The sequence below is a fragment of the Apaloderma vittatum genome, unplaced genomic scaffold (genome assembly GCF_000703405.1).
Source record: "Apaloderma vittatum isolate BGI_N311 unplaced genomic scaffold, ASM70340v1 scaffold4791, whole genome shotgun sequence".
In the NCBI taxonomy this organism is placed as follows: domain Eukaryota; kingdom Metazoa; phylum Chordata; class Aves; order Trogoniformes; family Trogonidae; genus Apaloderma; species Apaloderma vittatum.
The window spans coordinates 42,847-61,395 of record NW_009699474.1 but is presented as its reverse complement, the minus strand read 5'-3'; the positions used below and the strand labels follow the sequence as shown (position 1 = coordinate 61,395).

The 18,549-nt window shown below is 38.2% G+C and overlaps 1 protein-coding gene across 1 annotated transcript; it reads left to right on the top strand.

The window, feature by feature from the left end:
* Positions 1 to 760: 760 nt before the first annotated feature.
* LOC104280651 (catenin alpha-2-like) lies at positions 761 to 18,009 on the top strand (the record flags this gene model as incomplete). Its single annotated transcript, XM_009878369.1, has 3 exons — positions 761 to 880; positions 2,976 to 3,242; positions 17,806 to 18,009. Coding segments are annotated over 3 exons (591 nt in total), but the record flags the coding sequence as incomplete, so codon positions are not given.
* Positions 18,010 to 18,549: the final 540 nt, after the last annotated feature.

Here is an 18,549-nt window from a genome sequence, read left to right as displayed (position 1 = left end):
TTTACTTATTGTACGAAAAGAGCATTTTATCCGTTCAGATATTTTTTCTTGCTCTATGTACCGTAAACTTTCCAAATAGATTTGGTAGACTAACTTGTTGGTAAAATTGAGGTTTTATGCCTTTGCATGTTAGCTACAGCATGACTGAATAATGCAGTAATGGCAGGTGTATTTTCTTTGGTAAGTTCTTTTCTCAGTTTTAAAGTGATTGAAAAAGGAAAGCTGAGAGCTGAGAAAAAAGAACTAACTTACATTCTGGGTTGAACCTATTGTTGTTTCACTTATTTCACAAAGTTACAGTGTTTTGGATATATCAGAGTAAATTTAAATCTCAGTAGTAAGTTAGAGTTTTGCTTTTAAATGTTATTTCTTGTCCAGAACTTATAACTGCCCTTTGTTTTCCCACAGAGCCTGTACCACACATTAAGAACATATTCATCCATTCTGTTTTAAAACCTACAGTTATTTAGCATTTTATCTGATAAGTGTAATTGGGGAAATTAATGTAGTTATGCCTTTTACCTTACTTTTACACGATACCAAAGGAATTGGGAAGTAATGCAGAATGACAGACAGTCACCTTCTCTAATAAGAAACTTAATTAAAGTCAGGGGATCTATCATAAAGCAACTGTACAGTGATGGACGTACAAGCTAAATTGAGTCCCTATAATAGGGAGCGTTGGGTACAATAGTTATAAACGTTATCAAAGAGTCCACCTGGATTAAGATGCTAACGCAGTTGATATATTATGTTCTAGGTAGAGGAAGCACTAGAAGCTGTGAAAAATGCAACAAATGAGCAAGATTTAGCGAACCGCTTTAAAGAATTTGGAAAAGAGATGGTAAAGCTGAACTACGTAGCTGCTAGACGACAGCAGGTGAGTTCATTCTAAGGAATTGATTGAGAAAGTTAGTCTGGGCTCTGCAGAGCTTGCATTTTATGTCCAAGTCTTTTTTAAAAGGTGTAAGAAGTAATTGCTGGGTCACGGCCTATAATTTAATCACATGGATTTCTTTGAATGCAATGAAGTTTTTTGAAAATGCAGTTTCTTTAGGACTATTTTCCAGAACAAAAGCAAGTGAGTCAGGAGGTTAAGGATAGTTTTCATCTGATGATTATTCCCGTTTAATTCTAACCTATGCTGATCTGAGGTCGCTCTGAGAGCTGCTAAAGCACCAGCTCTTCGGTAGCCCAGTATAATTCAAATTCAGGAAGAACAGGAATCTGCTTTGTGTTTAAAGCCATCATTATTAATTTTCAGATATTTAAATCCCCCCAAGTACTCCATTCATTACTAAAGCAGATGGAAAAAAGACCAGGAAGTCATGATAACATATATTCAATGACTGCAGTTACACAATTCTGCAATAAAGATAACTTTATCCTCAACACTCTTCTTTCTAAGAGCCCAGGCAGTGCTGTCAGTGTGGAATTGTAGAAGTTCTCTCCGATTTTGACTGTATTTGAATACCATCAATCATTCAGGGTTGTCGTCTTTGTGTAGCACAACACGCCAGGTTTTGAAAGCTGGCATTCCACATTCATCTCTCTCATATACCTCATTTTCTGCATTGCTGTAATGATAATGTACTTCTGTACTTTTTTTATAGGAAATAGAGCATTTGCAGAGTTATACTGAAATAGGTTAAAAATATAAAATTTAGTCACTCTGCGAACAGTACTATTCTGTATGTTTAGACACTTCCCTTGCGAAAGGATAGCAAAAAAATGGGAAAAGGAGAAAAATGCAAAAGCTAATGAAGGTGTATGTCTCTTAGGTTCTTCTCGGAGGTGTGAAAAACCAATAGGAAGTCTTAGTTAAAAACCTTTTAAAAATTTTCTTCCTAAGGTACTCTTTTATAATGCCATTAAGGTTTCCTGGAAAATCTTGACAGCATTAGGACTCACTACTTAGACGCCCGTACATTTTCCTTTTATCTCTTCTGTTTTGTAGCCTCGTACAGTTTTTAGGAACTTAATTCTCTCAGAAGACTGTTACCTGTCAGTTAGAGGTTTAAGTTAGTCCATGAGAAGAACCTTTAAATCCAGAATATCTGGGTTCTTCTTTTAGCTTATGCCATAGATTCTAAATGTGACCATAAGTAAACTGTTCAGCTCTGCACACTTCTTCATTCATAGTCTTAAAATAGAAGTAATAATGTTTTGTTACTCTTATGAATATTGTTAGGATCATCTTCCCTAATGTTTGAAAGCCCTTCAGGGACAGTGTAATATATCCTATAATTAAATTCAAGGATTAAGTAACAAGAATACAGTGTCATCTTACCCAGGTAACATGTTGTACCCTATCTGATGCTTGTTGATGAGGAGACCAAAGAAAGTATATGGCATTAAAACAAACACTAAATGATATAGAGGGATAGAAATGATATAGAGGAATGAATAGAAATAGAAATAGAAAAATAGAAATAGAAATAGAAATAGAAATAGAAATAGAAATAGAAATAGAATAGAAATCGAAATAGAAATAGAAATAATAGAAGTATTTATTAGGTTTTTAAGAACTGAATGTTTATCAGTGGAATATTTTAGGTGTTTTTTTTTAAAAGGTCTAGTTTATGATGATTTTATAAGGGACATAGGTATAGTACTTAGAAAAATTAGGGATTGTTGCTCTTATGTTGCCTTTATGGAATCAGCAGACAGAATCCAGTCAACGAGGAAAAGTAATTTAGAATGTTGTACATTTTCTGTAGGCCTTTGAATAAGGGAAGCACATAGACTCTCTGAAGAGAAGATGTTGCGAGCAGAATGTAACAGCTGTAGCTATGCTGAAAGAATGAACTTTCCTGGGTGGGAGAGGGATTTCTTCCTGTGATTTATGGTGAATTCCGCCTTCGATTCCATCTCTGGACGGTGTTTATGCGGAGACACTGAAGCTGCATGGACAATACATTCTAACATGAAAACTTCCATTTTCAACTGCAAAAACCGGTGTGTCTTTTCTATAGGAACTGAAAGATCCTCACTGCAGGGACGAAATGGCTGCAGCTCGAGGTGCTCTGAAGAAGAACGCCACGATGCTGTACACAGCATCCCAGGCTTTTCTCCGTCACCCTGACGTTGCAGCCACCAGAGCCAACAGAGACTACGTCTTCAAGCAAGTACAAGAAGCAATTGCTGGGATCTCCAACGCTGCCCAGGCCACCTCGCCCACCGATGAGAACAAGGGGCACACTGGCATAGGAGAGCTCGCCGCTGCATTAAATGAATTTGATGTAAGTATGGGAAATGTATGCAAAATGAAGCATTTCTCCACGCAGCCTTGCCGTGCTTTTAACTAACTGGGTCTTGAACAGGTCCCTTTGCATTCAGGTCCATTTCCTCAGACTGCAGAGGCAAAGTGCAGACATTGATTTGTGTTATTTTTAATGAGGAATAGTTGTTTGCTGCTAATGGACTTGAATTATAACAAGTTCCTTGTGCTCATATGCAGGGACTGGGATAGAGAGAAGGGAGTCCTCTTTTGCCCTAGTGTCCTTGAAAAATCTAGCTGCACAGTTCTAAACAACACGAAGTCTGCTTGATCTGGCATTTTAGTTCTTTGACCAAGATCTTTGATATGTTGAAAGGTAAAATGGTATTTGTCTGGCAAGTCAGGAAGTCAAGACAATAAAATAAAAGCAATGATGGAGCTGAGTGTCCTGGAAATATTAACATTCAACTTGAATCATGAATTATGTTAATCAGAGATATGGAAAAAGCATCTTCCAAACACAGTTGATACCAGTCACTTCAGCTGCAGGACAAGTGCTACAGCCTCTATTCTTGAAATAGCTACCTGATTCCCTAACAGCTAAGTGTTTAACTGTTAATTCCATTACAAGTCTTATATTGTGATTTTTTCCCTATCGTAGAATTGTTCCTTAGAAGGTGCAAAAAAACCCACACCAAACGTTTTTTTTCTCTTTCATTCTGACTTTAGCTAACGGCTTGGTTACAATTTTAATTAGGAAATGGTGTCCTTTTCACTTTAAAATATGAGGTTACAGTACAAGCATCTGTCATCCACAACCAGGAGCTTCTCAGTCCTGCTGTATTTAGGGCTGAAAGTGGAGCTGTAGTCACGCTGGACCTCTGAGCTTCTCTTCTGCATCTATGGCTTATTGCTATTGGGTCTATTTTGGAGACTGTAGTAGACTTTCAAACCCGCCTGGACGTGTTCCTGTGTGGCTGCCCTGGGGGATCCTGCTCTGGATCTGGATGATCTCTAGAGGTCCCTTCCAACCCCCAACTTTCTATGATTCTGTGATTCTAGGTGTAGGAAGAAACAAGAAAAGAGGGTAAAACCTCTGCAGGACTCAGATGTTGGCTTCAGTGCCATCATGTTTTTCCAGTAAATGAAACAGTATTGCCTGCATCAACTATAATGATTTTTTTTAAGTTATTTTTAATATCTGTATTTCTAGTTCTGCAGTTTTTCCTGTAAAAGTATTGTGGGTCAAGGTTTAAGGAATTCCGGATGGTTTTCAGGGTCTTCTCAGCTCACAGGTCCCTTATTGGTAAGATCCTGAGAATAATATCCCTGTTTGCTCTGAGTGTACTCTGGCTTTTGTGCGGGACTTTGCGTGTTACGGCCAGCAGAGGTTTGACAGACAGTGACCGAAAACATGTGACTTACCAGTCCCAAACTGATGATGCTGCTGCTGCTCTCTGGAAAAGGCTGCAGTTCAATGCAAAGAGTGGCATCGTGCTTAGTGGAAGTGAACGTAGGGAAGATTCGGGGAGACGTCTGATATTGTCCCCTGCTTCCATGTGAGAACAGTTTGCCTTCGATTTTATCATCAGGTAAAAAGATTTTTCCACTTCTCTTGATGTTGCAGGCGTCACGAGCGTGCATGCGAGATGTATATCTGCGGAGTCGTGTTCTGGTCACCATTCTGTGTGGAAAACTAGCCAGTCTTTTTTTGAGAATTTCCTCTTTCTAACCAACTACATGAAAATTTTCTCCTTGGTCTTACTGAGGATATAAAGTTTGAAGCTATCGTTTTATCAGTTTCCCAGCCGTATTTTCTGTTTTGCCTCGCTGCTTAGCTGGTGGGTGAGATTTATTTATGCCTAATTTTACAGCAGAGACAACACTCCCTAAACTCCAGGGAAAGTTGAAATTTACAGCTGCGATGATTGTGAATTTACCCTTGTGTGTTGCAAGCAAGAAAAATTACCAGACTAGTGAAACTATTTCATGGGTAAAAAAGTGGTGGACAAGTAAGTTTGATTTTTATACTGACAATATATTACTTCAGCAAGAGAAAGGAAGTTTATGTTTTGAAGTGTAAATAGTTTTACAATATCTTTATTTTACAGTATCAGTCATATTGATTGAGATCAGTTTTGTGTTTGGGATGAAGTGTCTAATGAACTTTGTATCATGTGAAAAGAAAATTCTCATATATTAAAAATAAGTTTACAGTATCTTCCATATTAGTTAACACATCTCAGCCTTCATTACTTCAAATTTCCGGAACCAGATTTCAGAATCAACGTTCTGTGTCTTAACACTTCGCATGACCTCAGTGTAAATTATCTGAATAGTTTCTCATTCAAAATATCATCACATGTAATATAAATGATTATTCTACCTATTATAGGCACTTCAGCTGTTATGTTTAAATAGGTGTCATTTTAATTGTCATACTCTATACAGTGGCAACTTGTGGTATGAAGTCACCTGTGAGTTATTAGCAGAAAAGTTTTGGAAAGAATTGTCGTTTATCTCTTCTTGGAGGTAATTTATATAGAAGTGAGAAGAGTTCATGAATCTGTTTTTTATTAGATTTGCTGCTTTAAGGTACTGTTTGAGGTTGATTGATTACAAAAGTATGTGTCTAATGCCTTGGTTTTTTTCCCTTTAGCTTAAATGATACTGCTTTAATTTTAGAGCATTTTGATCCAAATGTTACTGGGTGTATTGGTGTCATAATTTATTAGTAAAATTTGGTACGTATTTTAGCTCATTAAATATTTCTGAGTTCTCACTGCTGCTAAGGATGCACCTTTTAAGTCCCCTCAGGGCACTTCCCTGAATTTATTCAAGATACATAGAGAAATTTTTTAAAGAACTCTGGTTTCACTCTGGAAATTTCAGCTTGTCTCTGGTAAAATCTCGACCATTCTGATTATCAAGGGATTGCTGTGTTGTCACGTGTTGAGCGTTGTGGGATTGTTTCATCCAGGACCTCCGTGCTCTCCCCGTAGCCATCGCGAGGTGTGTACCAGGGATGGGACCTTCTCATCCAACCAGAGTGCAGTGGAGAGGTAGGAAAAAAAAATAAAAAAAATTACTAAGCATGGAGAAATTAAATGAGAAGATCCGGGAAATCTATGTGAGATGATACTAAGCATGGAGAAATTAAATGAGAAGATCTGGGAAATCTATGCGAGATGCAATCCTGAAGATAGATGGCATTGGCACTCCAATGTGGGGTTGGCATCTGGAAAGAGGTTAAAATACGTGTAGGATGTGAATAGAAAAATCTATTTGTATATGGATATAAAGTGGTGGGATACATAGATGCTGAGTGGCTGCGTGCCGCAGCGAGGGCTGCAGGCGGATTGCTGGGGGACATATTCTGCGTGACAGAATGGAGAGGGGGCAGTGAGAAGTAAAAATAGTATTTATTGGCCACCAAGGATCTCTGACAAGTAGAAGAGTGTCTCCTTTCAAGAGGTGGATGGAGATTGTGATTTCTTTAGTTTCTGGGAATGTAGCTGTGTCGGCGGGATGTGCTGACAACACTTTAGAAGCGCTAACCACTGTGGAAATTAAAATTCTAGGGGTTTCAAACATTTAACATTTTGGACAATTCAAAATGTTTTGCTTTAGATTTTGATATGAAAAATTAGGTAATCTTTCTTGTACAGTACTGTAAGTGTAGGTGTAGCAGTTTTCTCATTATAAAAATGTTTACTACACATGTGGCATAGACCCCTAAAAAGGAGTATTTCTGTGTTTGGTGCAAGGCTAGGATTGTCCATAAGAAATTATGAGTCAACGATAAAATAAATGAATAAAGCCTGTGAGTTAGAAAGGGGAGAGAAGAGGTATCTAAAGGAAAAAGGCGCCAGAAAAAACTGTTTTCCGTTGATGCTAAAAGCAAATATTTCTTGACTTCTGCATTGCTGCAGAAAGAAAACATCAGAGGTAATGCATCTGCTTAGCTGACTTTCTCCTTGAGTTTTGAGTTTGTGTGGGTGTATGTAATAAAGTGGCAAGTTCTGTATCTTATCAGTGGAATGAAATGATGTTGTATTTGTTAAAAGGTATATATATATACTCCTGGCTTTATAATGCATGTTAATCCCAGCAGACACACCCTATACTTGATATTAATTTAATATGCCAATGATTTGTTGTTCCTGTGTGTCTGCACACATGAGTTTGTCTTTAAAATTGCTTATCAGCAGCGTTGATCCATGTTAAATCATGAACTATGATGCCTGCGTGTCACCTTTTATTCTCCGATGTCAAAATCACATTGAATCTCGAATGAGTATGAAAATAATTTGGTTTATAAAGGAATTAATGTGACTGAGAACTGCAAGAGGTGGTTCAAATTATTTTTGGTACATGAGGTACTTCTGTGTTTGGGATAGTCCCAAGATACTGAAAATATACTAATTTTTGTTATGAGAAGGATTTGAACAGAAAAATTCTGGGTAGAGCAACTCATTCTTTAATAATTTTTTGAATAATGCAAGTCTACCATTTGATAGGTGAGTAAGAGAAGAAAAAAAGTGTCTTGATGTCACTGCTCACTGTCCTCCAGGCTGTAAAATGAAGTTTATACTTAGTAAACAGACTGTCATAATACAGTTATGGAGGGTATTAATTAAATTCATAAAGGTATTAATCATCCTTTAGGAATATTTTGGAGGAGTAGTGAATGCAGTGGTCCTGAAATGGAATGAAAGATGTAATCGGTATGTAATTAAAAAAACTAAAAAAAACCCATAGAAAATGAAAAGACAAAAAAATTGGGTACAACAATAGGAAAAATGTTTTTATGTAATGAGATTAAAAGCAGTGACAACGTGACATAAAGGAAGAGCTGCCATATCATTAAGTGACTACCTTTAAAATGTTGTTGCTTTTTGGATAAATAACTGTCTTGGATGTTCAGCCTGAGAACGGGTTCCCCAGAATTTTAATGGAATCCTGCTTTACTTGTAAATATGCTCTTCAGAGAAGTGATGTGTGATGCTGGAGCTACAAAGAAAAAATACGAGCTTCAAAATAAGAATTGAAACGTTGTTTGTTTAGTATCAAAATCATAAGAAATTGCACAAATAACACCAAGGTTGCGGGTTCGATTCCCGTTCGGTCCCCATGATCTAGTTGTGATGTGTCCCTGCCCATGACAGGGAGGTTGGACTAGATGATCTCTGAGGTCCCTTCCAGCCTAGGCCATTCTAGGATTCTGTGATTCTATTACTGCACGTCCCACGTAGCAGTTTGAAACCAGACTTGTTGCCTGTCCAGGGAGGCAGAGCCAAGTGGCTATTTCTGTCCAGTAGCAGTTGGATACTGAATTTAAATTTTGTGCGCTAAAAAGTGCTCTAGAAAGTGTGTTGCAACTTGAGATAACCTCATCTATAACTTGGAATGAAACGCAGGGTTTTTCTTTTCCCTTGTGCAGCCGAAGTGGCTTTTAACCTGGAGCGGTGCTCGGCTGGTTATTTCACGTGTGGAAGCAGTGAGGCTGCCTCCTGATGCTTCAAAAGCTTCTACTCAGTGGTGAGATCCTTCGGCACTTTCTGTGCTCCTTGGAGCACACTGGAGTGGGGGAAAATCACAGACTGGCCGTCCTTTTCATATTAAGAAAAGAATAACCAGCAGTACAATGTTCTGTTTTACGGGACACCTACAGCTTTATCTCTTTGCAGAAGGATGTTTGAGGTTGCTGAAGGGACCTTTCAAGAGAGGAATAAGCAGCATAAATTTTTAGGTCCTGATTATACAAAGGGGCCAGACAAGCTGCTTCTTCCATGGGATTGCTGCATGTTCCTGCTCACTATAAGCCCTTTTGTGTGACGTTTTTGGGTTGTGTTTTGTTTTGTTCTTGGTGGGTTTTTTCCCCCCAAGAATTTTCCATGCACAAGGGAAGTAGTTTAGCAGCAAGAGTTTAGAATGAGGGTCAGCTGAGACTAGATGTAAGGAAGAAATTCTTCTCTGTGAGGGTGGTGAGACTCTGGCCAGGTTGCCCAGAGCAGCTGTGGCAGCCCCTCCCGGGCAGTGCCCAAGGCCAGGTTGGACGGGGCTTAGAGCAGCCTGGGCTGGTGGGAGGGGGCCCTGCCCAGGGCAGGGGGGTTGGAACAAGGTGATCTTTAGAAATCCCTTCCAACCCAAACCATTCTGTGATTCTAAATTTTTTTTTAATCACCTGTTTTGGAAGGTCATTCTGCTTTTAATCTTAGTAGTTGGCATTACAACATGTTACGGTTAATGTTTTATCCATGCTCATGTATGTATTGGAATCTATATGTATATTTGGACAGAGCCTTGAGTAGCCTGATCTAGTTGAGAGGTGTCCCTGCCCATGACAGGGAGGTGGATTAGATGATCTCTAAGGTCCCTTCCAGCCTAGGCCATTCTAGAATTCTATGGTTCCGTGATTATTGTGGAAATGTCAGCTCCAGAGTGCGAGGGAAAGCAAAGGAAATGACACCAGAAACGACCTCTGTAAAGGCAAAAGGCAAGCACCTTCCTGTACTAGTGCTTAAGCTGTTGTTCCCTTCATTCCTCTTTTGGAGAATGGTGCTGCTGATCTGTATTTTCTGTATAATAGCTCCATCTAGTGGGTTTCTTGATATTTTTATAATGGTTAATTATTTATTTTGATTTTTTTTTTCTCCTGAAGTGCTCCTGTGTAGCAAGTTAGTATTATGGGAAGATTTGAGAATCAAAAATACTATTTGTAACTTTAACCATACCGTGTTGCTGCCACTTCTTTTAATGGGGGAAAAAAATAGAAGACCAACATGCTGGGTGCTTCCTGTTGAATATGTTTAACCTGTCTGTAGTAGCACAGTAACCAGTTTATTTACAAAGGAGATTTTGTAGCGAACCCTCATCCACACAAATCTGGTAGAGATGGGAAGAAACACACAAAGGAACTACTTTAAAAAAAGCTAATTGACATTTCTATAAAGAATTCTGTTTTCTGTGGCAGTGCAATTATTCCACTGTTATTCAATTTATTACAGGTTGCTTATTTCACCTTTAATAGTGTGAATATCTGTTTGTTTAAAGTAAAAAAAAAAGAGTAAAATTTCATCAGGTTACAAATAACAGCTTAAAAATGACACAAAGTGAAATTATCCTATTAGACTACACTTGGTAGTATTTTGAATATGCTTATATAGCAGCTCTGAGATGCTTATATATATATCATGGATGTGATAAGTGACCGCCACCAGTATTTCAGGGAAATAATCTCTCCATTTGCATGAAGAGCACAGAGTCAGGAGAGGGCTGCTGGGGCTGGGCTGGTTGGGGCTGTTGCTGCTCCCTCAGCTCGTGGCTGTGCTCTTCTTTTACCTGAGGGTAATGATCAAACTATTCGGAGTGTAGTTGTCCGACTGTCCCAGTAGGAAAGATACTCCCTTATTTGTCTGAATTAATTGTCTAGTTCCTTTAACACGTCGGATGGGCTCATCGAGAGCTGCAGCGTGGCATCGCGCTGACCCGCTGGTCTTATTTCTTCACGTCAGAGCTGTACGGGGTGTCTGTGAAACGCTGCGTAGTGAGAGGTGGAAAATTTGGCTTTATCGCTAAATGGGCACTAAATAGCCTTGTTAGCACTGCTCAGACGTACCTAAACCACACGTGTGAGCACACTGCATTTCTTTTCAGGGTAGTGCAGGCACTTCTGATACAGAAAGACACTGAAGACTTTTTTGTGCAGCCTTGTCTCCCACGTTGTTCTGAAAAACTACATCCCTCAGTATATTACCTGCTTCTTTTTATACAAAGGCAGTTTTTCCTACTGTCTTGTAGTTGTGATGTTGTTTATCTAAGATACCTATCAATTTGATTTTTTAATTTAATGTCATTTGTCACTGTGGTTTTGGTTCCTTCACTTTACAGTGGCCTTAAAGCTTGTGCTTTCATTGTGCTAAATTGCTGAGAAGCATGTTAAGAAACAGCCTCTGCCCTGGATGTTCTGCATTCTAAATAGACAAATTAATAATGTAAAAAGAAATAGAGAAAAGAAGGTATCACTTGCCAGGAGTCACACTGGAGATTCGTAGAATCGTAGACTCGCAGCTTGGGAGGGACCTCAAAGATCTTCTGGTTCAACTTTTTAAGCCAAGAGTCATTAAAGGAACCACAAAGCCCTGAATTCTGATGAAGCATGGTTGCAGTGGAGTAGAGTTATAAGTTGGATGTGATGATCCCCAGGGTCTTTTCCAACCTGAATGTGTCTGTGATTCTGCTTATGGGAACACCAGCAGCACGGGGAGCGGGGCTGACCAGCTGATGGCCATCCCCTAACACAGCAGGTGCTAATGGCCTTATGGTCCTTTTATAGTGAGCACAGGGGCAGGAACACTGTGATTGGTCCATTTGGGTCACCGAACCCACCCTCTCCTCCTCACAGGCACAGCTGCTCCTCTTCCCCTGCTGTGATTGCCCCTGGGCCAGAAGCTCCAGAGAACTTTTATTGTGGGGCACTCAAGCCAAGGTGCTGCTGTACTGCTCTGCTTGCCCTGGCATGTACAGCAGCACGTGAGTTTATTGGGATTGTCTTAGATGTAAATTTTTATATGGAAGTTTCTTACTTGACAGATATTTCTGTTCCATGTGGGATAATTCCTCCACCTCCAGAGCTCCAGGTAGGCAGTGCGATGATTGCAGCAGCTGCTTTAGCAGCTTTGTGCTACTACACTGTCTTGTTGACTCCTCAAATGTGTTTCTTTTTTTTCTTCCTTAAGGCATCTCATATTAGCTTCACAACCGTGTTATTATGTTGTCTAAGAAGCCTTTTCTATCTTTGAGATTACAAGTCTTAAAAAATCAATTCAACCTGCTTTTCTTCTGCAGTCCTATAGAAGAGCATGAGTTGCTTGTTGGTTTTTCTTCATTTTGGTTTAGTTTTTGTGTATGTCTGGTTCGTTTTTGTTATGCTTCTTTGTGGTTTTTTTTTCCTTCCTAATTAGTGCTTTTAAACTGTTTCTTTTCTCAAATGAGAAGGTTGTTCCCCATTACAACCCAAGAAGCTGATATTGCACTTCTTTTATATGATTTGATAGTTTATTTTACAAAATGCTTTTACATAATTAGAAGAGCAAATAATCTTTGTTTAGTTGGAGTGTTTGTGTGTTTTAAAGAACAGGGCACAGTAAATTGTATGAAGAGGGCAATAAAGGCCATCCTTCCTTGTGTAATCCTTTTACACAATAGAAAAGCTGAAGAAGCATGAGAAAATATTGAATTTCCTCTTCTCTGTCAGTGCTTGGATGGGAGGTAATTGAGTGGCGAATCCTAGAAAGAATTATCTGTGGGAAGTTACGAATCCGACCTTCCCTGTTAGACACATACAGAGCTGCATAAACAGGAAAACTGTGTGGACATGTTTCTCGGTGTTTTTTGTTGGTTTTGTTCCCCACAAAAAGGAAAAAAAGTTATCTTTTTCTCTCTGAATTTTCATTGTCAGATATAGCTGAACTATAATTTTGAGAATTTCATTGTTACCAACCTTAAAGTAGATATAGTAGTAGTTTCATTAATGCTATTTAGAACTTTGAAAATGACACATATCATGTGGGTTTGGTTGGTTTTTTTTCACGCATGTCAAGCTGCTCATCACTATAAAAGTTTATGAGTCTACGCATTGACTCAGGAATGAATTTGAATGCGTTTTACGTCGGCTGTTTTTCACCTTTCTCACAACTGGAACCTCCTCTCTCCTTCCAGCCCCCCGAATCTTTAATGTTACTTCTGTGTTTAACACGTAGGCAAAGCTGCACTTCTGAAGGAGCTCATGAATTTTCCTTAAGACTTTCTACTTGCAGGAATCAGTGGACGAGCAGATTTTTCGTGAAGAGTAAGGCAACGCACAGAAGTTTTTGCTAGAATGCATGCTTCGTGGAGAAAGGCAGCCAATGACACAGTAATCATAGTTTTCTTGGAGTTGTAAAATTATCATGAAAATTGATTTAATTTAATGGTTTGGGTTTATATTTCTAAAAATAACTGGCTTGTTTGTGAGTTTTTTGGTGTTGTTGAAAGATATTCTAATCCAGATAAATTTCACCGAGTTTCAATGATTGTCTGCTCTCTGATAGCACAATGCATTTTGTGTAGGATATGTGGTAATTCTCAGTATTTTTAGTTGAAATGTGAATGATTTGATATTTCAAATTTCAGAAGTGTTGTGCTGTAGTTTGTTAGTATTCATGATAGTTCATTCCTGTTTGAGCAAGATAGAGATGGCATATAGTACTAATTGCTATGAAGACATCTATTTTCTGTGAGTTTTTGTTCTTTATGAAAACATGGCAAATACTCTAAAACAGCTAATATAATTTTTTTTTTAAAATAGAGGGTGCAGGAAAAAGTAGTTAACCTTAATATGCTTAAGGAAGATGTTATCACAAGTTTAACAGTTTTCAAATAAGTCTCCAATTATATTTCAATTAATTTGCTTGGACTTTTGTTTCAGCAATTGAAGCCCAAACTGACATACGTTCGTGGCTAAGATACGATTTACAACTGCAGAGAGATGAGTGGAAAGAGGCTTGAAACGCTTAATTATAAGGCCTGAATTGTGGTGTCAGTTCTTGATTTATGGATTTAATGTTAGTTAACTAATTAGAAATATAAAATTTCCACTTCATTTACATTCATTGTACATTAACTGGCTATCAAGAAGTGATGGGAACTTGAGATTTTGGAAGAAATTTATTTAACCAGATTTCCTGGCAACTATTTTTTTTCTTCTTCCTTCCAAGAAGGCATTATTTCCTTGTTAACGTAACATTAATATGTAGGTAAGAACTTTGTATGTATACATACTATATATAGAGAGTATATATATGATGATGATGATACACGTATATAACATATATATGTTATATATAGCATATATTTGTAAAACAATAACATAGTCTGAAGCTGCATTTCAATACCAAGCTTTCTTTATAAAGGAGTAAAAACTTTCAGACGCGAAAAATAGTGTCTCTTTGGGAACTGAATGTTGAGATAACGTCAAGTAGTCCATTCCGACATAAATTATTCTGTGATTCAGAATGATCATTAACAGAATACCTCAACAGAATATTTAACTGACTTCTTCAGCATAGAAATTCATTATAAACAAAGTGTTTTGTGGGAAATGGATGAAAATGACCTGAGGTTTCATGGTCATAAATATAAAAAAAAAAACAACCTAAAAACATATTCGTTTTCCATGTTTTGCAGTGAGAAAAGCTGACCTGATTTAATTTTACATCCTCAGTGATAGACACTTTATTTCAAATGTAAATGGTATTTGCATGTAGCCTGCACAGAATTCCCTAAATTTATTCATGGAGTGTGATGAAACTGCTTGTGAAAACAGTAATCTGAGTTTCAGCGATCAGAGATATTGGAGATATTTGATCCTCAAGGCTCAAAAAGGATGGAAATATTCCAGGAATACATTCTTGGTAGGTCCTTGGGTTTTGCAGAAGATGGAGTGCAGGGTCTTTCCAAAACCTCTAAGAAGAAAATTGTGGTTCGTCACTTGCTGAGAGGTGTACGGTCTGAAGATGTGATACAAGATATGAAATTGGCTGTATAGGTAGACATCCCTACACCTCAGGATATAAGGAGGAAGAGAAGTGAGGCATTTCTGAAAGGACTAGTTATGTTACTATAGTAGAAACATGAAAATTGCAATAATGCTGTATGGATGTTGCTTTGATCAAGTGTATGGATTGAGAAAGAGGTCTGCTACAAGTAGAACACGTTGGCTATTGGAAATCATCTAGTCTCTAGTAAAGAGTGCATCCTGTCTTTGTTAATGATTGGTTTTATGACCATTAAAATAACAAAAAAAACCTCCACATCCCCATTAACACGACTGTTCTGTGGTCATTTGAAAAAAACACAACCAGATTTGAATTAGAAAACACTGAAAATAATCAGAAAAATGATGCTACTTTTTTTTAATATACTTTTTTCTTACTAATGACATAAATTGGTATGATAATTCATTTAATGCAATTTCAGTCTTCCTGCTTCTTAAACAGGCTGTTGTGAAGGTGAATTTATGCAGTTGATTTCTGAAAATTATAATAGTTATGGAGAAAAGTGTGGTGTGAACTCTAAGTAGTATTGTTTGACTGAAGAGCCCATCTACGTAAATATGCATAAGCTCAGCTCTTTAGTGATGACATTTCTAATTTAGGTGCTCGTCCAACTGCTCTGCTTACTGCTGTGAAACATAGAAGATACATGCGAGATATTGTTTGTCATTCTGGGTAATGCTGCATTTATTTCTGCTAAATCAGCAGGTCCTGGAGCTGGAACAATATGCTCTCTGGTTAAAATTCTTCAGTTTGTCCTTTTTATTAAATAATGAATCTTCATAAATTTCCCAATGCCTTTATGTTTATTACTATTTAACTGCTTCACATTCACTTAAGTTATAGATTTCTGAGGGGTTGAATCTCTTTCTTGGTATAATAATGAGAATTTTGGGCTTTGTGTGTGGAATTAATTGGAAGTTTTATTGAGAAATAAGCAGATCTTTTGTAAAAGCCTTGTCCCATTGAATTAAAGAAAAATTTTTGCTCGGAAACAGAATTTAGCCTAGAATAAGGTCATTTGAACAAGTTCTGATGGGTAATAAACAGATGCCATTTTCAACATTAAAGGCAGATACTGGTTATGTGTTGCATCCCTAAATCCTGATTTACATTTTAATACACTGTGTTCTATTTCTTCAAATTAACTGTATCATTTGGTTTGTCCTTGTTGATTGCTCTTGGATGACGAAGGAAAGAGACTAATCATAAAGTTATCCAAATGTTGTCAAAACTAAAACTCTTCATTAACAAAAACCGAATGTGCTTTAAAATAGGTGGGATTATTAGGAAAATGAATACTTTGTACTTTGTCATTGCTATTTCATGACTTATTTTCTTTGAAAGCACAGATAAGAAGTGCAGGGCTTACGGGCTATTTTTAGACAATATGCAATTATGAAACTTCTTTGCAAGATTGCAGCAAAAGGTTACTGGATTGCACAGTGAGGTTATGGGCCTGAAGGTGGGAGCAGGGGATTAATTTGTTTGTATTTGTTATCTTGAACTACAAGAAAAAAGCAAGGCAGAATAGAATCTAGCGGTGACTCAAAAACCGTAAAATTACATGAAGTTGTACGCTGACAGGAATAGAATCTATGTAGTTTAGTCTTGTTTGATATTTGGCATTAAGTTTGATATATAAAGGACACAAGTGTTTAGCAGTGGTTGTAATTTAAGCATTAAAATTTCTTTAATAGAAAACAGGGGAGTAAAGATATTTTGCTAATCAGTAGGCTGGCTATTTGACAAACTAAAGATGATTTTGGTTTCCATTTTTTCCTGATTTTTAAACATAAACAAAAAGCTTTTGAAAGCCTTTAGGAAAAGGCTTGTAAAGGATGCACTACAGAATATGAATCAGAGATATTTCACATTTTTGTCTAAGTGATTATGACAGTTTCCTACTTTTTTTTTCTACATTTTATGCTGACATGATCTAGTAGCATTTGAGCAGTTTAGCCTACTAATATAAATAAACTTAGTTAACAGAGAATATACCACTTTCTCTTCAGTCATAAATAACTTGCACCTTTCCTATCAGTTTCCTGAAGATCTAAGAAATTTTCACAACATTCAGGAGAGAAGAATATTAGTTTATTCAAGATGAGATACATGCATATCGTATAGAGAGGCAGGGACTCATGCATATTGTGTGTACATTAAGGGAGTTCATGTTGATTTGGTTTGTGCTGTGTCCTTTCCAAATGCGTATTTGAACCAGCTGTGCTGCTCTCAGCTGTGATCTTTGGTTACTATAGGTTGTGAATTATCTCTCTATATAGAGTCACAGAATGTTGAGAGTTGGAAGGGACCTCTAGAGATCATCTAGTGCCACCCCCTGCCAGAGCAGGATCCCCCAGGGCAGCCCCACAGGAACGCGTCCAGGCAGGTTGGGAAGTCTCCAGAGCAGGAGACTCCACACCCTCTCTGGGCAGCCTGGGCCAGGGCTCCGGCACCCGCACAGCCAACAAGTTTCTCCTCAGGTTGAGGTGGAACTTCCCATGTTCTAACGTAAACCCGTTATTCCTTGTTCTGTTGCTGGGCACCACTGAGCAGAGATTGTCCCCTTCCCCTTGACCCCCACCCCTCAGATATTTCTCTACGTTCACAAGGCCCCTCCTCAGCCGTCTCCTTTCCAGGCTGAACAGCACCAGGTCTCTCAGTCTCTCTTCCCAGCAGAGATGTTCAGTCCCTTGATCCCCCTCGTAGCTCTCCCTTGGACTCTCTCCAGTAGGTCCTTGTCTCTCTTGAACTGGGGAGCCCAAAACTGGACACAATAAAAAAACCACACACAATAAATGTGTTTATTACAAGTTGAGATTTCAGAGCTACTGTATGTTTCTGTAATACTGATTTTTCAGGAATTTGGTAGATAATTAAATGAAAGACTACAACACCCGTGAAGCCGCTGGAATACGAGACCCTTTAAAAAAAAGCCAGACCCATCTGTGGTCATCATTTTTGCACTTGTGTTTTTTGTTGCAGAACAAAATTATTTTAGACCCGATGACTTTCAGCGAGGCCCGTTTCCGACCCTCTCTGGAGGAGCGGCTGGAGAGCATCATCAGCGGGGCGGCGCTGATGGCAGACTCCTCGTGCACACGAGACGACCGCCGGGAGCGGATCGTGGCTGAGTGCAACGCCGTGCGGCAGGCGCTGCAGGATCTGCTCAGCGAGTACATGAATAACGTAAGTCGTACTCTCTTCTTATTTTTCAGTAGATGCTGCTTTTTTTTTTTTTTTCCTGAGGCTGATGGTGTGACTTTAATGTTTATGAAAAACAACGAGGCGTCTTTATACCAGGAGTAAAGGTAATGCTGTTTGCATGGTTTAACGTTTTACTGGTCACGCTGTTGGAATGATTCAACTTTTTAATGTGTGGCAGATGTTTGACAGACATCTGGTACGATCATAAGTACGTGAGAATGATTTATTTATTTTTTTTTTTTTTTTTTAACCTGCAATGGTTAAAAAACCCACAGCATTAAAGATTCTTCTTCTGTAGTAAGTAGCTGACAAGTATTCATTTTGAGGTAAAGGACTTTTTTAATGGAAACTAATGGCAAGCAATGGAAACAGGAAATGACCTAAGAATCATTTTCATAATGCAAGTGAATACGACTAATTTTCAATGCGATTTCTACTCTGTGGTGGTGGTCATTGTGTTTGTGTATTGGCATGTTACCCGTAGAGAGACATATAAGCTTGTGTGGGTTAAACCACTGAAAG